This window comes from Harpegnathos saltator, unplaced genomic scaffold (genome assembly GCF_003227715.2).
Source record: "Harpegnathos saltator strain DR-91 unplaced genomic scaffold, Hsal_v8.6 scaffold785, whole genome shotgun sequence".
Classification (NCBI taxonomy): Eukaryota; Metazoa; Arthropoda; class Insecta; order Hymenoptera; family Formicidae; genus Harpegnathos; species Harpegnathos saltator.
Genome location: NW_020230632.1, coordinates 548,528 through 571,890, shown reverse-complemented (window position 1 = coordinate 571,890; position 23,363 = coordinate 548,528). Strand labels below are relative to the sequence as shown.

General features: G+C 49.3%; 3 protein-coding genes across 8 annotated transcripts in view; 2 read left to right on the top strand and 1 right to left on the bottom strand.

Annotated features, from left to right (window-relative positions):
• Positions 1 to 23,363, bottom strand: part of LOC105180948 (histone-lysine N-methyltransferase SETD1A) — a 98,490-nt gene that overhangs the window by 10,681 nt on the left and 64,446 nt on the right. Inside the window, exon 1 of one of the 2 annotated variants that reach the window (XM_025306526.1) lies at positions 1,908 to 2,147. The exons of the other annotated variant lie outside the window; for it this stretch is intronic. The gene's annotated coding sequence lies outside the window, so the exon portion shown is untranslated. Of the gene's footprint in view, positions 1 to 1,907; positions 2,148 to 23,363 lie in introns of those variants that run through there. 2 annotated transcript variants of the gene reach the window in all.
• On the top strand, positions 2,352 to 7,898 carry LOC112588025 (uncharacterized). 2 transcript variants are annotated; one of them, XM_025306528.1, is made up of 3 exons: positions 2,352 to 2,621; positions 6,411 to 6,677; positions 7,298 to 7,876. In XM_025306528.1, the coding sequence occupies exons 2-3, from the start codon at positions 6,413 to 6,415 to the stop codon at positions 7,582 to 7,584; spliced, it is 552 nt and encodes a 183-aa protein (XP_025162313.1). In that variant the 5' UTR covers positions 2,352 to 2,621; positions 6,411 to 6,412; the 3' UTR covers positions 7,585 to 7,876. The 2 variants fall into 2 exon arrangements, with proteins under 2 accessions (XP_025162313.1, XP_025162314.1); XM_025306529.1 differs by lacking the exon at positions 2,352 to 2,621 and adding an exon at positions 2,946 to 3,875 and having other exon boundaries at positions 7,298 to 7,898.
• On the top strand, positions 7,912 to 12,465 carry LOC105180949 (uncharacterized). Of its 4 annotated transcripts, none has more exons than XM_025306530.1 (4): positions 7,912 to 8,320; positions 9,020 to 9,102; positions 10,298 to 10,693; positions 11,840 to 12,465. In XM_025306530.1, the coding sequence occupies exons 3-4, from the start codon at positions 10,342 to 10,344 to the stop codon at positions 11,932 to 11,934; spliced, it is 447 nt and encodes a 148-aa protein (XP_025162315.1). In that variant the 5' UTR covers positions 7,912 to 8,320; positions 9,020 to 9,102; positions 10,298 to 10,341; the 3' UTR covers positions 11,935 to 12,465. The 4 variants fall into 4 exon arrangements, with proteins under 4 accessions (XP_025162315.1, XP_011135634.1, XP_011135635.1 ...); XM_011137332.2 differs by lacking the exon at positions 7,912 to 8,320 and adding an exon at positions 8,329 to 8,453; XM_011137333.2 differs by lacking the exon at positions 7,912 to 8,320 and adding an exon at positions 8,329 to 8,540.

Below are 23,363 nucleotides of genomic sequence, written 5' to 3'. Positions count from 1 at the left end.
CACGGAGATATAATGGCACGAATTTGTCGCGGGCCAACACGGACGCGCCGCTGCATCCGTTATCGGCGGCCGTTGCGACGACCGCGCGCCGACTACAGGTAGGGTCCGCGGCGGCTGCAATTTAAAAGTCCATTTGTTCCTGGATAACGTCAGGAAACGCCGACACCACCGGTAGCGCGCATTTTATCCCAAAAATATTGCGGCCGAAAATTGTGTGCGAACCCGGCGTGTGGAGAAACGCGTGTGCGCGCTCGCGCTCGCGCGCGCGCAAGAGAGAGAGAGAGAGAGAGAGAGAGAAAGAGAGAACGCGCACGTGCGCACGAAAAGCTCGCGAGGGAACAAAGATTTCTCCAGGCTGGAACTTCATGACACCATTGACGGGGTATCAGTTGCGAAATCAAAAATGACATTTCATGTATTTTTCATTCGACGATGGAGAGGATTGAAAAGTGGTAAGATACAATTTAGCTTAATTCGAACGATTTCTCCTAGTTCTTCAAGTCATTTCGATGATTATATATTTAAAATTAATATAAGATTATATATTTAAAAAATTGTCGCTGATCTGAGATAAAACTGCCACGAGTCGAACAAAATAAAACATGACTCGCGCTATAATTAGAACAACGGAGTGTTAAGAAACGAGAATGTACGTAATGCGAGAAACGAGAGCGCGGATTGGCTAATTATTGATTGAGATAGTAAACGGATGAGAGAGATGCTTTTCTGAGTGCTATATTTAATTTAGTGGATAATTATGTCGTCAACATATTTATGATATGAATTATATATCATATGAATAAATAACACGATATGAATATGAATTCTTTTTTTTTTTATTTTATACGTGCATATTTTATTAATATCTACTTTCTTCTCCTTTCAGAAACATTTCGCGATGGTATACATCAATACATCCATGGACATTAAATTGCGCGCAATCTTGCAATTCCAGCAGTGGGAGATTTAAGAAAAAAAAATTACAAGTTCCGATTGACGTTAAGCTTTGACCTTTAAATCGTTCTTTTTCGCATCGTAATAACATCGTACCGTCGGCTCTCCAATTTTTGATGCAGTAAATAAACAATTCCTCTCTCGCGGAAGGAACTCCCCCCTTCATTTGCACGAAATGTTTGCTGCACGCGGCGATAATCGTTCTCTCTATATAATTTCCGAGCATTTTTACATTAGTACATATGTGCTCGTGTATATAAAACAACACGTAAGCAGATTATCGTTGTGACCGTTTCGAGCTACGTAAAACAGCGTGCAAACCGATCGCGCTATTAATTAATATAATGAACTCAATGTGATATATTAAAATGCGAATGAATGCCATTAATATCGACGTTTTATCATCGCGATATTTCATGAATTTATGTATCTTCCGCTTACGTGTATATATGTCGTAACCTGCCGATTGGAAAACATCTTATATAATATATAACAACTCCTTCGTTTCGAAATCTATCTAATCGTGCAAAAAAAAATAGCAAATGACATTCGTATATGTATTAGCGCGTCATACATATGAATGAGGAGAGAACAAGTACACACTAACGATGTAATGTAAATGATGTAACCTCCAGGAGATATTAATTATTTTATCTGTGTGGTCTCTCTCTCTCTCTCTCTCTCTATCATATTGTGCGCGCTACTCGAGGCGTTTCGAGAGAAGAACATAAATTCCTTTCACGATCCGGAACGGAGAAATCTTATGGAATTAAGAACGTTGCTGAGAGATTATCTTCAGGGTAAAGAACGCGATGATACTTTGAGCCGCGGAACTCTTGGTTCGCAATCGAGAGATTAATTTCTAACGGCCCGTGTCACATTGCTCCACACGTTCACATTGCGGAAAAGGATCGAGACGACAATGTTGTCCGGTGCAACATCACTTGACTCACCTGGAAGGGAAATGTCGCTGTTAACTCTACTTCGCTTGCTCACGACGACCAGCTAATAACGATGCGCGCTATTACGTGTATCTGCGCAGAATTTTACAACACGTGACCGCCGCAGCCGTCTCGGAATGCGATGAAGAAGAAAAGCGATGAGGGTCGGCTCGATCAGCTGCCGACTGTGTGACTCGTGAAAGTTTCGCCGTTAAATCACTCTCGATCAGCATGCGCCGTTCAGTCCCGGCCACTGGGTTTTAAATCGACGCACAGTTACGTCACTCGCTCCTAGTTCCGCGGAGCCGTTAATCTTTGCGCACTACGCAAAGATGCGTGCGCACATGCAATATGTCCGCGAGACCTTGACGAAGCACCGACACATGCGCGACGATCGCGTGCATTTTGTTTGCTCGGCCGGACTGACGGCCAGTATTGTTCATACTAGCCTTTCACCGGTCGCGCCGGTACTCTTCGTGGCACATGATACCGTATCGACGAGAGATAGCGAATAACGTAGCGTACAAATCGGTGTCGATGACGCGCGGTTAATGTGCGGTTCTTTCTATTCTTCTTCTTCTTCTTTCTGATTCTGAAGGCTTCGCCTTGCGGATGCAAGCGCCGTCGGCGGCGAGAGCTAGCGGCGAACTTCGAACGTCGTCGTGCGCGACACCGAGCTGGGTTATTTTGGAAGTTTCACAGTGCTAAATACGCGCGGCTGTGGTTGTGAGCATGAATTTCCATACTAATCGCATGTGTGGAGTTTCCGCTGGAGAAGTGGGATTGAGAACGCGCTGCGTGTCACCGATGTCGTTCGAATACGCTCAGGTCGCTTGGGTCAATGTGAAGCGTGTTTTCGCCGGACGATTCGGTTATGACATCTACTCGTGTATATTCTGCGCATTCCCGAATCCGGCCCAGCTGCTATTTGAATTTCTTACGTGCGAGCGAGTGAACCGCGCGCGCACATAACGACTAATAGAAATCGCCAGGTTGACAGCACTCGGCGCGCGCGCGCGCGCAAACATCGCGCCGAGGTAAATGCGAAAAAAACTGAGCTGAGGACTTTGCCTGTGCACACGCCCAAGCGTGTCGCGCGAATTTGCATATGTTTCGCAGCGCGCGTGTGGACGTAAAGACGCGTTGCGAAATTATGATTTAAATAACGAATCGCACGGATCGAGCGAGCGAAGCAACGCGCGATCGTGGCTGTTGACACGCGAGCCCGTCCATCTCCATGAAAAAACGGCCTCCCAGTGATATTAAGCAAATAAAAAAGAAAAGAAACGAAAGGTTTTCGTCGAGAGCCCCGTTCGTCTCGCAACAGCGAGAATCAGCGAGAACGGCCGTCGCGCGATCGCCGTGCATTCTACCAAATGAATTCGATTACCGAGCGACTGCGGTGTTCTTGAACCCGCGAACCGCCAGCTCCGCGATTCAATTTAAAACGCACGCTACTTGAGGTCGATTATTATCGTCTATTTTATACTCGACTCGCGTCCATCCCGCGACGCTTCGTCGCGGCCGCGCCGCGTTTCTCCGTCAGTTTTCTCCCTCGCGCTTTGTTCTCTCGCGTCTTCCCGCGCGTTCGGCAAATTTGTCATTGATCTTACTACGCGCAGTATTACGCTCGGTATTACGCTCGACGACCCTCGCACGCGATACGCGGCTGTAGCGAATTACCCCGTGGACGCCACGCGGATTGCCGTTTTGCCTGCGTCGCCGGCCAGAAAGCACCTTCGCGCCCGGAAATTACGTGGCGCGAATTCTCCGCTTCGCCGTTCGACAGAGCCCGTCTGAGCACATTTCCCGGCGCTACACGTTAGATGGCCGGTGTCTGACGCGGAAGCATGACCTCTGACATCTCGTCTATTACCAGCGCGTTGCGCGGCGTCCGCGGCCGCGAGAGAAGCTATAAACGTTATCCGCGCGGGATATCGTAAAGAGGGGGATCGTATCGCTCGAGATCTTAAGCGACACGTAAGTAGGGCAACCGAGACTAGTTACGGAAGAAAATTATCGTTTGTGCGTGACTTTCCGATTTGCAAACAGTCAGTAGAAGTCGGCGTGCAACGCGTGAGCCATTAATGATATGACGTTGTCGCGTCGTTGAATGTTCAATTCTCTGCGATTATTAACGATGAATGTATGAGCCAGCGCGCGTCCCGCCGACCGGTATAATTTCTTCATTTTTATGCGACACCCGCGTTCGCAGCTGTTTCGCCGACGAATGGGAACGGAAATGGACCTCCTTACGCTGCAGACGTCACTTAGCCGGGCTAATCAACGGAATCTCCCGCGACAGATGAGGCGTTGCGTTAATCGCGCGAATTCACGTGAATTCAGCGTCCTCGACGCTCGATTCCCCCGAGAGTTCGGGATACAAATGGCGTCTCACTTTTATCTTCGAGTTTTACATCTCGACGCGCAGGAACGAATGGGACTTTTACCCGCGCGAATGCATCCGCGTAAATTTCACCGCGCGCCCTCGGTATTCTCGCGCGCGCGTAAAGCAGCTTTGCTTTTTCCGCGAAATTATTTTTCCCAATCGCATGACGCAACACTAAAAGTAAGAAAAGCCGACATTGACGATTATTACGTTCCGGCTCGTCCTATGAATAAAGATGGGTGATCACTTTTGTGCCTCATCGAGCGGTTCATGACTGTCGACTGCAAATAATGGCCCATATTCCATTACCACGGCTGATGCTGCTGTAAGAATGCGCGACGCGTCGACTTGTACGTGTTTGACGCGCGAACAATAGTAACAGTTTGGCCGGCAGGAAGGCTTTTCGTCGGCGATATTATTTTTTTCAAACGGGTCGATGTCAAATAATTCCCCCCCCCTCTCTCTCTCTCTCTCTCTCGCTCACTGAAAGATTCCTTCCTGCTTTTTCGTACGTTTAATTAATTACCGCTTCTTTCTTACCGTCATTAATGAGAGAAAGTCGCGCTTCACAGTAGAATACTTGTGGCTCGAGTTGCGCCAAGAGGCGCAACGTAGAGTCTGAAACGTTTAGGATACATCCGAGAATACATTCCGAGGATACATTCGAGAATGCACGGATTTGAGAACGTCATCTATCCCGAATACAACCGATTTGTTTGTCAAATCAAGTCGCGGCAACATCCGCGGGCAACGCAATTCCTACGCTCATCGTCGATTCTTCCCTCAAAACAAAACAAAACAAAACAGAGAGAGAGAGAGAGAGAGAGAGAGAGAGAGAGAGAGAGAGAGAGAGAGAGAAAAAAGAACGATCAAATGCAGTGCACGTGCAGCTTTTTCCGCGCACATCCGCCACCGTCCTGTAGGCGGAAGTTTGATTCGGTCGATGACACGACCAACGTCACATGCGTAACTTTTTTCCGTCGCGCATCGAGCGTCGACGAGGCACAGCGACGAGTGTCACATTCGGCGCCAGGTTGACTCCCGGAGCGGTGCGCGCGGCAACGACGTCATTCGACAGAAGAAAACAAAACGCAAAAAAAGTAGAGACGAACGATAAAACGTGAGCGCGCGTCAGGCCGACGGAGGGAGGAGTCGAGGTGCAGCTTGGTCGCGGGCGCATCGGGGAGAAATCGAGAGAGGGAGAGGGAGGAAGGGAGAGAAAGAGAGAGAGAGAGAGAGAGAGAGAGAGAGAAGCGTACGACACAATCCGAATTTCCATCGTCATATGAACAGTTCATGCATTTTTTTAGCGACGCGCGCCTCGACGCCCGCTTGGCGCCGAAACCATTGATTAAACCTTGGGCATCGACCTATTTTTCCTCTTTCGCGACCTCCTCTCCCTTCCTGCTGTCCTCCTGGCCGCTTTTCACTCCTCACGCGCCGCGCGCGTTTCGCACACGCGAGCTCCTCCATCTAAGCGGACACGTTACGGCCGCGCTATTGCCGCACCGATTGAGAAGCACTGACACACGCCACTCGAGCCTCGAGTAATCCATAAAAACTGCATTCTCCCTCTCTTTCTCTCGTGGAGAATCACGGCGTCTATGAGCGAGCTTTAAAGCCGAAAGTCGACGAAAGTTCGATAGAATACGAACGTGGCGCGACGCGAGACTCTTCTCCGCGGCATCGACGACATCGCGACGTTTTACACGAGAGAGAGAGAGAGAGAGAGAGAGAGAGAGAGAGAGAGAGAGAGAGAGAGAGAGAAAGAGAGAGCGCGAGTCGATCGAGTTGGTGATTTGACGCAGGGAAAGAAGAAATCCCCTCTAGACAGCGAGGCAACCTCGTGTCTCCTTGATTCTTCGCTCCCCGTAAATTTCTCTTTTGCCCGTTAACGCGCGCGTGTAGTACTTTACGTTAAGCAAGGCGATTGGACGAACGGAAGTTATGCCGTGCAGTGGACGAGAGAGAGTCTGGTAGAATATATCGTATCTATTCCTAGATGTTCCGCATGCAAATGCGAATTCGTAGAAATATTATCGCGCTATCTTCTCACGTCGTACGTATATTCGTGTTCTCTCCGAAGTGTTGAAAGTGTCGGGTAATAGTGGGCTTGTCGTTTACAGAAATGACTTCGTTATCGGCAGGAAGAGCGTACCCGAGCATAGTAACGCGCAAGGAGGCGCACGGCGAAGGGAGCTCGGAGCCATTTCTACCGAAACAACAAGCACCCATTGATGATTTCGTTTATTTGCCGGCTTACGAGCCGTCTTCCGGTAACTCTTACGCGACCGAAGCAGCTTACGGCCCGTCTTACAATCTGACCTTGAACGACACCACCGGCCGCGGTGGTATCGCCGAAAATAACGAAGGCAACGATGTAGGAGAGGAAGGTACATCTTACGTTGAAACTCGGAAGATCCAACAACCGCGACTCGAAAGATACTCGTCTCGGTCAAAATCGGCAGCTCTCGGAGTTAATCGAGCAACGTTACATCTTCTCGTACGGCGACGAACGACTGCGATATTAACAAGTACCGTGTGAAAAGCGGATATTGCGAGATACTCGGATATTTATGGAATATATTCGCGAGAGTGTTCGACATTGACGTGTGACTGACGTTTCTTCTTGACATTTGTTTCGATTGAAATATTGAAAAAAAAAAAAAGTTCGTACGATAAGAGAGAGAGAGAGAGAGAGAGAGAGAGAGAGAAGAAAGAGAAAAAAGATGATTAACCCTTAAAGACATGAGTGAAGTTTTACTCCGTGCGAATTTCGTTTTTTTTCTTATATTAAATGTTAGGTTATCCGCCGCAAACAATAGCTTCTCCATTTTCCATCTTTAGTAATAATAAAACATTCAATTGCATTCGTTTGACGTTTTTCATTTCTAAAATAAAAAAAATACATATATCGGGATGAAATTTCATGACAGCGTTAACATGATTTTCTTTGACGATAGCTTTCAAGGGTTAACGATAAACTGTCTCAGTATATTTTATTATTTTTCAGGGACCTACGTGACTTACTGCATCGTCGGAACAGTGATACTCGTTATCATCGGTGTGATCGTAGGGATCATATATTTCCTAATACAGCATCCAAAATTCGCACGCGCCATGTACAGAGCGATAGAGGCCGACACGACGAACGGAAGTGCGACGTCTGTGAAAAAGATTATGGGAATCGCGAATCAATTCGGAAGGATGGTGACGAGGATTTCTACCACAACTTCCGTGCCATCTAATATACAGAATGATAACGATCGGGACTTTCAAGCCGGCGTGTATGAGGATTGAGAGATCCTCGTTAAAAATAATTGATAGATTAGACTCAAGGATCGTCACGATTAATAATACAGACATGTCGATTCAGTTCATTATTAATTTACGTTCGTATGACCGCACGACCAAAGTTGGCACTTTGTATCCTTACCACCAATATTTCGTAATTGTACGAACCGATACGTCGTTATGACACTTTTGATTCTGCCATGTCAACAGATATATACCGTTGATTAACATCCCGTATACTTTACGGCGATAATAAACGATAAATGTATACAGGTATAAATCAGGAGGAATTGCGACTTTTTGAGAAATAAAAAACTTAATAATATAGACATGTCGATTCAGTTCATTATTAATTTACGTTCGTATGACCGCACGACCAAAGTTGGCACTTTGGACGTCTGGACGTCTGGACTTGGCACGGAAATTTGAGAAATACAAGTCGTCATTTTCAATAGAAGTCGTTCATCAATAGAACGACTCAATGTCATGCGGCTCGCACAAATTACGATCTCTCAATCACCGATTACGTGAACGCACGCTATGTTGTACACGCTCGCTCTGAATTCAAACTTCCCGCTTCCCCTTCGCTCTCTACAGTTAGTGGCAACAATTTTTCATGCTGGCAACTGATAACATTAACGTTGGCACAACTGTTTGCATTCCACAGACGATGAGTGTTCAACGACGCCAATTCACTGATAGCGCATTAAGCCGCATGTCACCGAGCGTCAGTGCCTAACGAGTGAGTGTTCCTCCATTGCCACAAGTCGAATTATCAAAGTTGAATTCGCGGACGTAGCGGACGGTTTGCACTCAATCAGTGTAGACCCGTTTGATATTACCGTGTGCCGTCTCGTTTGAATTAAAGCAGCCTGGTAGTAATCGTACTATTTCTCTGATAATATATTTGCATATTTTCATGACAAACCAGTAGAATTTGATTTCACATTCAATATTATGCCGTGAGTAATTGTTACATAAAATAATACTGATCGTTAAAGAGATAATCGGAGATAATAGTATTTTCTTTTATTTACGTCATCCGTCTTTAATATCGGACGATAATTATACATAGTAATTGTACATAGAGATTGTGTAATAGGTTATAAAGGTGCGTTGCGTCGCGTCACGATAAATCATTGCAAATAAATGAGCAAATTGCATTCTTAATCGCGTGTCAGGAAGAAATCTTTGAGAAACGGCGTTTCTTGCGCGTCAAGCAAATAATTCGGTCAAATTAATTATTGATAATGACCTATATGCAGTTACCTCTGTAGAGCGTACGTGACACATGGATGTGTCTTAGTCACTCTGACATCAAGTTCGACTCTCGTTCACATCGTCTCGCGGTTTCGAGGAGTTAAACGACACAGTAAATCATAACAAGAAAAAATTTTTATAAAAAAGTTTCGTGACAGTGAGTTATTGTGATTCTTTACAGGTGCCCACGTAGGTGCTCGGCTTCGTAGAATCGTGTGTCATCGGTGACATTGTCGACATCATACAAAAAGTCAACACACACAGGTGAAGTCTCACATCTCATTTTTCTTCTTATACATCTTATTTCTTTTCTTAATCTTCGTTGTCAAATAACGTTTAACGTTATCACCCGTTTGGAGGACTTGTTGAGTGTCAATCGACTACGGAATAATCCAGTATGAATGTATTTAATGTAGAAAGGACTTTTGGATTCATGCTGAAAAATGAGAAAGCCGAGAAAGTGAAAAATTAAACGACAAACAATAATCGTGGCTTTCACTTTGAACCTCTGATTGCAAATGATGCAAATTATTCCGCAAAGTACGCGGTTATAGAAGCGAACATTATTCCATGAAAGAGTCACTCGATATCTTTTATCAATAACAGCGCGGATGGTTTGACGAATATAAAGTACGTTATCCACAGAGAGACAATAGTTTCATTATATAACCGTCGCGCTTCCGGTAGATTATGGATTTCAATCGTGCGTGCGTGCGCGTGGATTTCAAAAAAGCTACCACTACTCGGAAAAAAATTCACATACGCTTTTCCGTAATATTCCGTGTTTTACAGCGCGGACTTGCAATCGTTCGCCGCATAATACAAACAAAATAGCGCGTCTTCCTATTAAATACCTATCAACGTTAATCGCTCACGCGATTCCAATGCGTATCCGTCATATTTCAAACTTTATTTCATTATAGAATGATATTTCAGGCGTTGATAAACAATCAGGGACGATAAAAAGGTTAATCAAGAGCATTTATCGCCACTATGCAGAGATAAGCGAGAGATAAATTCAACATCACGTCAGTGTGATGTATACGAGAGAGAGGGAGAGAGAGAGAGAAAGAGAGAGAGAGAGAGAGAGAGAGAGAGAGAGAGAGAGAGAGAGAGAGAGAGAGAGAGAGAGAGAGAGAGATAAATATATACATATATATATATGTACGGTAAATGTACATACTTTCACAAAGACGTCACACTTGTCAGGAATATTGTCAGAAATATTGTCGCGCGCGTTATATCCGCTCCTCACGAGTAGATAAAATATACACACATATAGGGCCTCATCCGCTGAGCCAAAAGGTTATCTTCACGTTCTCTTTTTCGTTTCTCTTAGTCTTAAATACGCGTGCGAATAAATTGAGCGCCGGTTTCCCTTCTTTCTCAAGCCGCGCTTCGATCAATCGTTTGAATAATTCTCCTCGACGATAATCACGCGCGTTTACCTTGTTCGCAGATTCTCAGATAACCATACGTCGGAGGCCGTTCGACCCAACGACAATGCAATATCAGCCAGATATTCACACGATAAGCTCAATCGCGCCGCCGTCGTACACGGAAACGATGGCGCAAATCGCGTCACCGAACGATAAGTCGTACGCACCCCCGTACGGTCAGACGACGACGACGACGACGACGACGACTTACGGCCAAGGCTCGCAGATGGCCGACCATCCGTCATCCGTGTCGGCGAATAATTTTTATTCGAATATCCCCAGCCAGCCGGCTTACAACCCGTCGTACGTCCCGACAGTATCGAATCAGCAATATTGCCACACTGCCGCACCCACTTTCGTCCGCGTAGAACGGGTGGAACGGCTGGAAACTAGAGACCAGGATATGTGTTGCGACTGTAAGTTCACGCGAGACCACGTCGGACATGTCGAGCGTTACGTTGTGATTATTGCGACTTTGAAGATACATGCAAGGTGTCCCATTTTAAAGGACCCACTCAAATATCTCAGAAACACTGCGTTATTAAGTCGAAAAATGCTTGAGACAAAAGTTGTTTAGCTTGAAGGGGGACATAGGAGATAGCGATAGCATTTTGTTCATAGATGGCTCCATTTTTCGAGATATTTACTGATTATCAATTTTCTTAAATGGAAATCCAAGTCTTTTATTATATCATCTTTTTCTACCAATTAATTTGAACAATTTTTGTCTGAAACATTTTTTTATTTGCTCAATATATTTTGAGATATTTAAGGAAAACTTGGTAACTTTTCCAACATTCACCTTGCGACATCTCGCTAACTATTCGTCGAAAGAAAAAATAGTATTAGACTCTTTTACTTTATTCAGTGTCGAGAGTATACTACAATAATAGTGCCCTAACTTTTATTAATTTAATTTCGAAATTTCCAAAGGTCGATAAGTTAATAAAAGTTGGGGCACTGTTATAGTAGTATATTCTTGATAGTAAATAAAGTAATAAAGTCTAATACTATTTTTTCTTTCGACGAATAGTATTATCGTAAGGTAAATGTTGGAAAAGTTACCAAGTTTTCCTTAAATATCACAAAATATATTAAGCAAATAAAGAAACGTTTCAGACGAAAGTTGTTTAAATTAATTGGTAGAAAAAGATGATATAATAAAAAACTGGGATTTCCATTTAAGAAAATTGATAATCAACGAATATCTCGCAAGTGGCGCCATCTATAAACAAAACGCTGTCGCTGTCCTATGTCCCCCTTCAAGCTAAACAACTTTTGTCTTGAGCATTTTTCGATTTAACGCAGTGTTTCTGAGATATTTGAGTGGCTCCTTTAAAATGGAACACCCTGTATATATATCGTTGCTGATCGATTACGATATACACTTGCCGTCTCGTTGAGTAATTTCGCGTCATGAGATACGGAGAAGTTGTGGAGGCGTTTGATCAAAAGATCTTGATATTTTTATGCTCGACAAACGTTTTGCCCGTTTGCGTGTGAATTTACACGTGAAGAAGCTCGCTCGATTTTGACATAACAGCGAGCTGTTTTATTTTCAGGGTGCAGCGCATGCTGCAAATTCATCTGCATCACTGTCGTATTCACGATTGTGACCATCTACTTGATAAAAGTGCTCAACAAAAGTCGCAACTGAGCGTGACGCTTCGTGCGAACGTAAGTGTCGCGCATCGAGATCGAATTCAGCGAATCAAGGTCCAATTGGAGTCCCACAACACGCCGAAGATGCAGTATGAACAGCTGTGGCTGTTGGCACAATGTGCCATTTACGAGATCAGCTGGACCGCGTACCGACAACTGAAATCAATAGCAATCGATATCACGTGTCTACTTTCGCCGAGACGTATACCCTCAGGTTGACTCGTGATTAACGGCCACAATTATTCTCACCGTTTCCGATCTGGAAGCTTAATCGCGAAGTCTTCAGTCTCGAGAGACAATCGCGCAATTTCGTTGAGCGCACCAAATACAGGCGTATTAAATAGCCTCTATTACGTGCTCGTAAATACTAAGTTATTTTCGTAAATATGATACGTATATGCGAATACCTTTTTATACATCGTTACACTTTGTATTACATAGTCTAGATTAATTTTACGTGCAAACTGATCGAGCGTTACGCGAACCAACTCGAACCAACGACAGAGAAATAAATGTCGGATCTTTATACACGATTCATTTGGCGCGTTCCACGCCACTCAAAACCTTACGTCCGTATTACGGCACAAAAATATTTACAAATTATAAAATAAACGCGTTCCCCGCGTTCCGCTCGCGGAATGAACGCGAATCGCGATGCGCGGCGAATTTCCCAGCCTAACGTCCTCGCGAGGGACTGGCGCCGAGCCCTTAAAAGTACCTCGCCGGTGCCGATGACAACCTGAGACTTCGTTTCCGTCGGGCAGGTCGCCCTCGCAGTCGGCTGCCCGACAAGTCAAGCTATAAAACGAGCGATCGCCGCTCGTGAGCCGTCGGCGTGATCAGAATCACCCTTCCGCGCATCATGGCTCCTTCATTTTCCTGCGCGGCGCATAAAAGGACCTATAACGTCTATTCACGGCGACGTTACACGGTGTAAAATAACGCGCGACGAGCGGAAGAAGGGAACGAAGAAAAGCGGGAGACAAGCGCGCGCGCGCTCGGAAGGAGAGAGGGAGGGAGGGAGGGCGGCCGCGTTAACGGCCCTTTATCACACAAGATCGCGGTGTAACAAAATCCTGTGTGTAGCAGCGCGGCCTTGGCGCGTACATTCCACCCCCGTGGAGCGTGCGAGCATTAAAGACGTCGGTCAACGTGGGCGACACGGCGGAACCCGTAGCGCAAGTAACGACCATATTTCGCAGGCTATAACAAAACGTCACATACACGTTGAGGGTCGTGCGGAAGGGGAGGTGGGAGAGCCAGCGGCGGAGGGTGGTTCACCCGGGGGCGCGGTGTCGCCCGCTTTTATTATTGGCGCAATAAAATCCCGGTAACTGAGTAATAATTTAAAAGTTGAGCACCGTTCAGCCCCCCTCCTCCCCTCTCTCGCTTTCGCTCTCTCTCGCTCGCTCTCTCTCTCTCTCTCTCTCTCTCTCTCTCTCTCTCTCTCTCTCTCTCTCTCTCTCTCTCTGGGGCACCTTTGGCGCCGCGCTGCGCCGGCTACGAGGTGCGAGCGCGCGATCGACAACGCCGAGCGAGGCGCCGCGCCAATAATCGCGAGCGGGAAAATTCGCGAATTTCCCGGGTCTCGGAATCGCAGCTGGCTTCGCTTTACGATCATCCGAGCCAAAGTAGCGGATAGATAAGTTACTTTAGATGCTCAAGCGTGCGCTACCATTAGTTACTTCTCTCATCGGCGATGCGATGCGGGTCATGTCCAAGCGCGCGCACTGCGCAGTATCACGCTCCGTGAACGTCATGATTGATTAACATTGAATTTCCTCTTGACGTTTGAAGATCAAAATCCGCGCAAGATCCGCGATGACGCGACAGCTCGATAGTCCGAGGAGCAAACAACGGTCGCGAGATAAAAAATAAATAAAAAATCAGCGCGACGAGAAAAGAATGGTAATGAGTTCATGTGGCCATGTGTTTAAATATAGGAACGTAGGACTCGGGGGAAGATACGCCAAAGTGCGTACGCGAAGGAATGTCATCTCTTCACACGGTGAAATGTGCAATCGGGAAGGACTCGAACCAATCTACTTGCGTTGCAAATAACTTTCTCGTAGCCGGCCGATGATACGATAAGTTTATCGTACGTACGATAGCAGAAAGCCGATAGTGATGCAGTTTCACTGCAACGCGCAAGATTCTCAAATACATTTTTACGCAAAATTGACAATGGTCGCGCGAAATATTTAATTACGTTGGCAATTGCACGAACCCGCGCAGTCAAAGTTATTTAAATTATTCGTTTAAGTGACGCATGGAGAATTTCGCGCGCGCGCGGAGTGCTCGGTCGATGTAATAACGCGTCGCAACGGTAACGCCAGTGTATTTCGCGAATCACTCGTTTTATATTCGTCAAAAATTACTAGTGACGTAATTAATTCGCACGTACGGCGATTGGAATTACAAAACGAAGCTCGTCGAAAACTCGCGTTGCACCGCGCGCGCGCGCTGGTCGCTCGCTCGTTTGCCCCGACAGACCGGGGGGAATTTACGAGGCGGCTTTTGTGCGATCCCGGTGAAAATCGATCAGAAAAGCTTGAATAAGTGCGGAGGGCGCATTGTCGAACGGCCGAAGAATACGGGAATTGTCGTTAGCCCCTCGCGGTGACACGTCTGAGTTGTGTGGAGCGGAGAGACGGCGACTAGATATACGGTCGGACGTTGAGAGTGTAACAAGGTTTTCCGTTATCGAGTCTAAGATATCCGTAAAAAACGAGCGTCGATCGCGATGCATCTCCCCGCTCTCTCGCGGACTGCGAGCGGAACGCGCGCGAGGGGAGCTGCCGGCTGCTCGGGAATGCGAGGAAAACGCGGTTTCGCTCGCTCGCGCTCGCTTAAAAATAGATCTTCTCCGCGTCGCTGGAATTCGATATCCCTTGTATACGCATCCCATTGTGCGCGCAAAATGAATTAAATATTTTCGCAAGCGCGAACGAGCGCGAGCTTGCGAGTTTGCGAGCAAACGACCCGAAGAATTCCGATGTAACGACGGCGCCGCCCGCGCCGCCGCGCTCACATTCTCGTCGGGGATCTCTCACTCGCCGAAATTAAAATTAATAGAACGACCATCGATGAAACGATCGTACACGCGGCGTATTTGTACACCGACGGTGTATATGTGTATATATATATGTGTGTGTGTGTGTGTGTGCACGTGCGTATGCTACATAGCTCAAGATTACCGTTACGATCGATCGGAGCGATAGCTGAGCGCGTGTGTGATGGGGAGAGGATTCCGAATGACTGTTGGAAAAGCGGCTTTTTCCCGGCTTCGTGTCGGACTTTCGAGCTCGCCTCCGACGCCGCCGCCGCCGCCGCTGCGCCGGTGAGATGTGGGCTCACGCGGGGCTCAACGTTTTTGCCGTACCTTTTTCCGATAATTAATGTTCGTCCCTGCGCGCTCGCAAAGCGAACGGAAGGGACAAGTGTGAAAGCGAGAGAGAAAGAAAGAAAGAGAGAGAGAGAGAGAGAGAGAGAGAGAGGGAGGAAGGAGCGGATCAGATTAATGATTGTTTTACTGGCTCGTCATTACGTGAAAGGCAGCCCCGGTTATCGCCCGGTGCGAGATAGCGAGAGGGAAAACGGCAGGGCGAGAGGAGACATGCCGAATGTGAAACGTGTGTGGGGGGGGGAGGGGAGGGCGAGAGAAATCAAAGAGTGTCGTGCGTCATTCTAACCCCCTCGGGAGAGGAGCAGGAGAGAAAAAGTCGGAGGGTGAAATCGGCGGACGGAGCGAACGGAGCTTTCGTTTTGTACGAATTATTTCCTCGACTTGCGCCACGAGAAAAATGAGGCGCGTTGAAACGTCCCCGCGCGAAAGAACGTTTCGCGCGCGCGCGAGTTGCAAATCCCTCGTGTTTGTCGGCGATGGTTCGTTCAATTGCAACAAATTGCTTTCACTCGCGTGTCTCTCTCTCTCTCTCTCTCTCTCTCTCTCTCGCCGGGACGTCTTAGCGATCGTCGCGCCGTCATATCCGATGGAATTTGGCAGAGATTCCCTCCCCAGATATTCCGACCGTTATTTCAAAATTCAGACGTTTAACTCGTGACGCTTCTAAAAGGGATCGGGATATTCAACGAGCATCGCGCGATAAAATATGAAGCGAGCATGACACGATGAGCATGAGATCGATTTTGCACACATGTGTAATTGGCTCGCATTATAATGCAACACTGACCGGCGACACAACAGCGACAACCGTCGCGCAACAACGGCGATACGTCCGCCAAACGGACAAACGATATCGGCCGCTGATGGAACGGCCAGCTGCGCCGGAAGGCTTTTCTGCGAAAGAGAAATCGATTCACACGTGATCTGCAAGTTCCCGGTAACGTGTCCCGACAGAAGAGAGAGAGAGAGAGAGAGAGAGAGAGAGAAGGAGGGCGGGAGCGAGAACGAGTGAGATAGAACTACGGTAGAACACGCTGAAGCATTCTCAATTATTGGAGAAGTTATCGGAAACGTGCGGTTTCTAGATCCGAAAACAGACGGAATGAGGAAGCGCGGATGAATGAGTGAACAAAGGAGGAACGGCGGAACTAAGAGAGAGAGAGAGAGAGAGAGAGAGAGAGAGAGAGAGAGAGAGAGAGAGAGAGAGAGAGAGAGAGAGAGAGAGAGAGAGAGAGAGAGCGAGCGCGGAGGGTTGAAGGGAGAAGAGGAGGTGGAGACCGCGTGATGGGTCAGTTTGGCCCATTCGGGCGAGCTTATTTGCCTGAATCTGACAGCGAATTTGATCAGAAGGTCAAGCTCGAGTCAATGTTTGCTGCAGTTTGCCGTCGTTTTTCTCGCATGATCACGCGTCACGCGACGCGTGCACTTCGCGGACGAAGATTCCGTCTTCTTCCCGTTACGTCCCGTTACTTCCCGTTACGTACATTCTCCGTCGAACAACGTACCGTTGAGACGAGTGACAAAGTGAGAATTGAATTGTGTGTGTCGCGTGCGTGAGCGTGAACAAAAAGCTGCGTTCAGAAGACGCAGAATGATCAGTGAGCGCTTAGCGATTCTCGCTCCTGATTGGTAAATACTTGTGGGTCTATGAAAAATCCAAAAGAATGCTCCAGTCACAGACAATAATCACTAAGCGCTCACTGTTCACTTTGTTCAGCCGAACGCAGCCATACTTCGGGACTTCTTCAGTCCAACGAAGCGATAGAATCCAGCTGCCTCGCGAGGTATTTTCGAAGTAAAACAGCATCTCAGCTCACGCTAGTTAATTCGCAAGAATTCACATTCTACACGCGTTCCATCGCGCAATAATAAAAGGCCGGCGCGCGCCTCTTCTTTTTTCTCTTTTTATTTGTACCGACTCGCTCTCGTCGGCGAATTTGTCGAAACTCGCAGCCGCGTCAAACTTGTTAATCCGACGCGCTCGTTTTATCGCGAGCTCCCCGCGCGCGCGTCTCGGCCGGTCGGCCACATCGCGGGAAATTATGTTCACGAGTGCGCGACAATGGCGAACGAAAGTGGCCATGGCGGCCCGGTCCGGCTCAAGGAAAGCCTTAATCCAACATAAACCGATATAAACCTCAAAACTTATATACCGCCGTAACAGCGCGGCGGGCACGACGCTCTCTCTCGGCCCCTCGAGATGGAAGCTGGTGTGGTCGTCGCGAGTGCTAAAAGGGCTCGAACAGACGTGAGAAGTTGGTGGATGCGGCGGCACAGAGCCGGGGCGCGACGTGCCGGGGGTGGGCTCGGGGGTGAAACGTGCCCGCTCGTCCGACTCGCGCGGCGATCGTTTCTTTTCTTCTTGCCTATCCACATTTACGCTCTCTTAGCCCTTCAACTCTCGCCGCCTACCGACCGGCGGCCCTCCCTCCGCGCGTCCCCGGCCACCTTCCCGCCGAGTTTTCCTTTCTTGCTATCCCTTTTCCCCGACCGACGGCACATCGTCGTGACAACCGGAAGTTGAGGAAGCTACTCCCGATCGATACCTGGCGCTGTTTGGTCTCGCCTCTCCTCTCTCGCCGCCCTCGCCGTTCCCCCCCAGCCTTCACCGCACGTCGTGGAAAAAAAGTTGGAGCGTCATCCGCGGTGGAGAAGAAAAATAAGAGGAGGGGGAGGACGAGAGAGAAGAGAAGAAGAAGTGGAGGCAACGACGTCAGAGCCACGGCGCGAGGCGACGCGGCGTTCCAAATTGAGAGCGATAACGATAACGCGGCGGGACGGCTTAAAATCGGGGACGGCCGAGCGCGCGGAGAAACCGTCGTGGATTTTCGCGGCTCGCGCTTATACGAGGAGACGTGCGCCGACAGAGAGGGAGAGAGAGAGAGAGAGAGAGAGAGAGAGAGAGAGAAAGGCAGAGACGGGGTCGACCCGACGAGAAGGAAAAGCATTCCCGTCGGCCGCGTGATGCCTTCCTGCACCGTGAGATTCTTCTTTTTCCGCGCGCGTCTCTCTCTCTCTCTCTCTCTCTCTCTCTCTCTCTCTCTCTCTCTCTCTCTCTCTAAGGGACTCGAGAGATACACATAGGTGGAATTACCGTCGTTGCTCCGGTTGCGGTTCGACGAGGGAAAGAGAATATCTGTGCGAGTATCAGCTGGCTGCAAGTTCGACAGGCATTTCTCGAGAGTCGCGTCCCTCTTTCTCTCTCTCTTCTTTTTTATTTAAAATCGCTGCGACGTACCACCGGGAATCGGCAAGCTCAAGTCAAACATTGGAACGAGTCAGTGGTTGCGTGGGGAGAAGAAAGACCGGGTGAATCGGTATCGTGACGACAAGCGTGAAAGAGACAGATTTTTCGGCGTTTAGAATACCGAAAGCGGTATGTTCCTCCGGTCGCGTTAGTCCGACCAATCTCTCACGTTCCTCGCGCGCACTCTGGATACTTCGAGAAGCGCTCTCCTCTACGAAGTGAAACGCTGTCAATCTCGATCAGCGTAAGTGTGATGAAAGATGAAATACGCAACGAGCTTTCCGAGACGACAACATCCGAAGGTCGTCACGATCAAGCGGATATTTCATTGAGAGCCGCGCGCGCTCGCCGACTGTTTCGGCGGATTGCGGAAACACAACGGCCGGTAAAGTGCGGACATTAAGGGTGCAGTTAAAACTTGCTGTCGGCGGTAAAAGCGAGAGAGAAGCTCTCGGGGAGGTCAAACGGTAGGAAGTACTCACGCCTAGCGGCGCCGGGCCGTCCCCCCTGCCGAGCAATTTGCATTCGTTTCAATTAGATATCCCTTAACAAACCGTTCCGAATCGGCGCGCTCCTAATCCCGTGCGTGCGGCACTTTGCATAACTTCGCCGCCGTTCCAATTTGCATCCGTAATACGAGCGCCATGAAAAATAGCGAGCGTCGTGAAATTGGCAGGAGGCAGCTCTACGAGAGCGAGAGCGCGCGGCCGCTCCGAGTGACGCGAGTTTCCGCAAACTTCGCCAACGGGGATATAGATCCGCCATTCACATCCTCTCGACGTACAACTCTCCCACCCTTCCTCCCTCCCTCTGCCATCCGGCAGCAGAGACTCGCGTGCGTACCGTAGACAAGAGAAAAGAACGCGCGCTCGCGGCAACTGGCGGCTAAGAAAGCCACGCGAGAGGAAACGCGGAAAAACGCGTTTCGCGCGCGGCGACAACTCGACAATGCGGCCATCGCGGCCTTAAAGCTCGATGCTGCACTTTACCGCGGCCAGACGTGCGTTTGCACATGCATGTATGCAACAGACTGCGCCACGTTTCCGCCTCTTCTCCGGCGAAACGTACGTAAAGAACTTATGTGGGTCGCGTACACTCTGTCATACGTCGCGCTGGAGCAGCGAGTACACGCATGCGTGTGTGAATGTGACTGTTGGTTGTATGTGTGTTGGGGGTGTGTGTGTGTGTGTGCATACATGTGTTACATATAATCCGCAGTCGGTAGCAATGCCGAGTCGCCAGTTCGCCAGGATCGAACGATGTGTAAAGTGTACGCTTTTCGTCTCTGCGAAAACGCCTCTGCTTTCGTCGCGAAAGAAGCCCCTTCTCTCACGCGCGGATTGTGACGGGACAATTCGGCCGCGAAGCGACGAATGGCCGATGCAAATCCCGCTCGTGAAACTCGAGGCTGCACCGTCGGCGCGATTCCGGCGAATGGAAGAAACGCGTTGCCGACGAAATTGTCGGCGAAGTATGAGCGAGCGAGCTCATAGGTGGATATCCGCGAAAATCAACCGCGACAAGCAACGCCGCGAGTCGCACGGAGAACGTTGAATTCCATTAATTCGAGCGCCCGAGCGCGACGTATCGCGTGAATCCGAAGCATGAAGAAGCAGCTCGCGATGGAGTGAGACGGGAAGAGAGGGGAGCGCAAGCGAAACTTCCGTCTGATACAATTCGCAGATAGCGGAGCCGGGCGCGGCGATGTCACAAAGGGCCACCGTGCAATCAAGTTACACATGAAATTCATTACAAATATGAATACATAAGCCACACAGAGCGCGCGGTTCTACTGACAGGCGCCGGAAAGTTCCGATGCCATCGGCGAGAGTTGCGCGCTTTATAGACACACAGAGCACGGAGAGCGACGGATGTATCATCATAGAAGGGGTTAAATGTTCCCTTCCGCCCGACTTCCCTCGACCAAGTAGTTAAGCCAAATACAAGTTCGGAGATAAGTGCGGCGCGCGCGGTTGGGCAACCGTCTCTCGATTTGAGAAAGGGGCAGAGTGAGAGAGACACACAGACAGACAGACACAGAGAGAGAGAGAGAGAGAGAGAGAGAGAGAGAGAGAGGGAGAGAGAGGGAGAGAGAAATCGCCTGAAATTACAATCTGAGCGCTATAATTCATTAAGGGCGCGCAGAAGGAGGAGCAAAAGGGAGAGAAAAAAGAGAGGACGGAGAATCGCGAGAATCGGGAGTAACGAAATATAACACGGCTTTTCCTGATAACAATCGCACGCCGCCTCCTCCATCTCTTCCCCCTGTCATACCGTCGGGGAGCTTCGGATGCATTTACATATGCGCGATTGTACCAGAGGGAGAGAGAGAGAGGGAGAGAGAGAGAGAGAGAGAGAGAGAGAGAAGAGAGAGAGAGAGAGAGGAAGAGGGAAAGAGCCATAATTCACTCGGCGAGCCGTTCAGCCGCCACATTATCTGCGCGCGCCAATTAAGTGCGAGCGTTGTAATACAGGCTCGTAATTCATTTATCTGACCTTTTGTGATACCCGCGCTCTACTTGAATCTCTCGCGCCGCGCGCCGCCGGTTGTAACGCACAAATTACGCGGATCACTGACCGACCGTAATAATTTCGTCGAATACGCGTTTCGCTCGATGTTCCTTCCGCTGTTAATTTAAGAAGACGCGAGATTGCGCGTTTCTCCTTTCGCGCGAATGAACGATCGATCCATCAAGCGATACCGACTCGTTTTTTTCAGCGAGTCGGTATCTCGTTAAGCAGCGTCGTTCGCCGAGCGGCTCGATAGCACCGTGTCGTGCAACGACGAGAGATCGCGCGTAGCTCTCTGATTTCGCGCGATTCTCGACTCGCAAGATCCGAGACTAAAATCGAGCCGCGATTAAATTAAACCACGCGGTAATGGGCCGCATAAAGCGCGCGTGCGCGCGCGCGCGCGTTTGACGCGTAAATTGCAGATGCGTGATGCGCGAATGCACACGACGTGTGCTGCCGATTGTCTCACGCGCGGCGTTGTTCAACGGCTGCTTGCTCGCTTCCTCTCGTGTCGCAGAGGCGTCTCGCGATTTTCGCGCGAAGCCAACGCGCGTCCGAGAATAATGTCGCATTAACGAGAGCCGAGTCTTCTCGCGCTCGTCTTGCTCATCGATCCGGAGCCGATCGACCGCACGCGGCGCGCGGCGGTAAAAGTCGCCGTAATCCTCGCCAACGAAACTGTCGCTCGTTTTCCCAGTGGCTGCGGTCGTTCCTCCACGTGAGCCACCTGTTTGGCAAGCGCGGCGGTATAATTTCTATAATGGCCGTCGCGCCGTAGGCAGTGTCGAAATCGCGCGCGGGGGAGGGCTAAGCGCATTAGCGTAAGGAGCTTATCCGATTGTTGGCCGGCGTAATTAGATACATCACAATTAGTCGGCGACGTCGGTTAGCGGACACCTCGCGCCACCTCGCCGAACCGCGTCGGCGTAACTCCGCGCGAAATCGAAGAGCGCGCGCGCGCGCGGAGGGCGCGAAAAGGGACAATGGGGGAAAATATTTTTCCAGCGGAAGCACGGCGAAAGCGCGGCCGGTCTCGCTCTCGGGCGCCGAGCAGAAAGGAAGGGGAGCGGGGGATGAAGGAGGTCTTCATTAAGAGCTGAAAGGCAAGCCGTTTTAAGAGTAAACGGATAGGAATAGTTAACAATGAGATACAGACACCGTGAGAGCACGGACAATATCGGCGAGGGAGAAAACAGCGCAAATTTGAGCGGCCCGCGAGTTCAAACGGACAATTCCCCGAGCGCTGTTTACGCTCGCTCTTGGAATCGAATTAAGCTCAAAGTGGACGGCCGGAGTGGGGAGAAAGAAAGTGTCATTAAGTAGAACGAAATAATTCTACCAGTGTACACGAATGCGCCGCCCTCCTTCCTCTCACCGCCCCGGCGACGGCCGCCCCGAGCGACGGGGCAAAATTCCGACAACCGTCCGTCCGCGCTACCAGCGCTTTATGAACACTCGAAAACGCGATTCTCTTCGCTCACGATTACGTGCGGACAAACGAGACCGGTTCGCGAAAAATTGCGCTACTTGCTCGCGCTTCCCGCCTCCGGCGAAGGCTCGCGATCCCCCCGTCTGCGAGTCGCCCGTCGCATCCCGCCGCACCAATCAGTGCGAATGTTCCCATGTAAATCGCTGTGAACGAGCGCAACATCGTCGTAATAAATACGGGGGGGGGGGGTGTGTGAAGCGACTCGGTGGTGCGAGCAAAGGTCATGAGGTCACGCGGGACGAACGAGGGCCGCTGGTATTTTCACCTACGCGTCGATCGCGGACGACGAAGGACGACAAGCCTCTGTCATCTCATCCCCCAACAACCGTGGAAACTGTAACGTTTTTTGTCTCATGCATTATGCAGCGCCCGGTTATTAGGCGAAAGACAGAGAGAGAGAGAGAGAGAGAGAGAGAGAGAGAGAGGCAACCTTAGTTCACGGCCTCGCCATCCACCGCGACTCGACCGGCACTCTTTGACGACTTTGTGCGATTCGAAACTCGGAACGCGAAAGTGCTATCGCCTCCATCCGTCTGCCTGTTCCTCGTATCGATTTCCGATTCGGCCAGATATTTTCAATATCGTGTCCGCGCCGTATTCTCCATTCCTCCGGCTTGTCTATATATCCGACGCGTAACTCCGAAACTCCGCCGCCGGCCAGCCCGATGGAGTCAAGACACTTGATCCCTTTCTTCCGTCGAAATTAATCCCGCCGCGATTCGTCGCGTCGCGACGCGCTCGTCCCGATATTGCCCGGCGATATCGCGC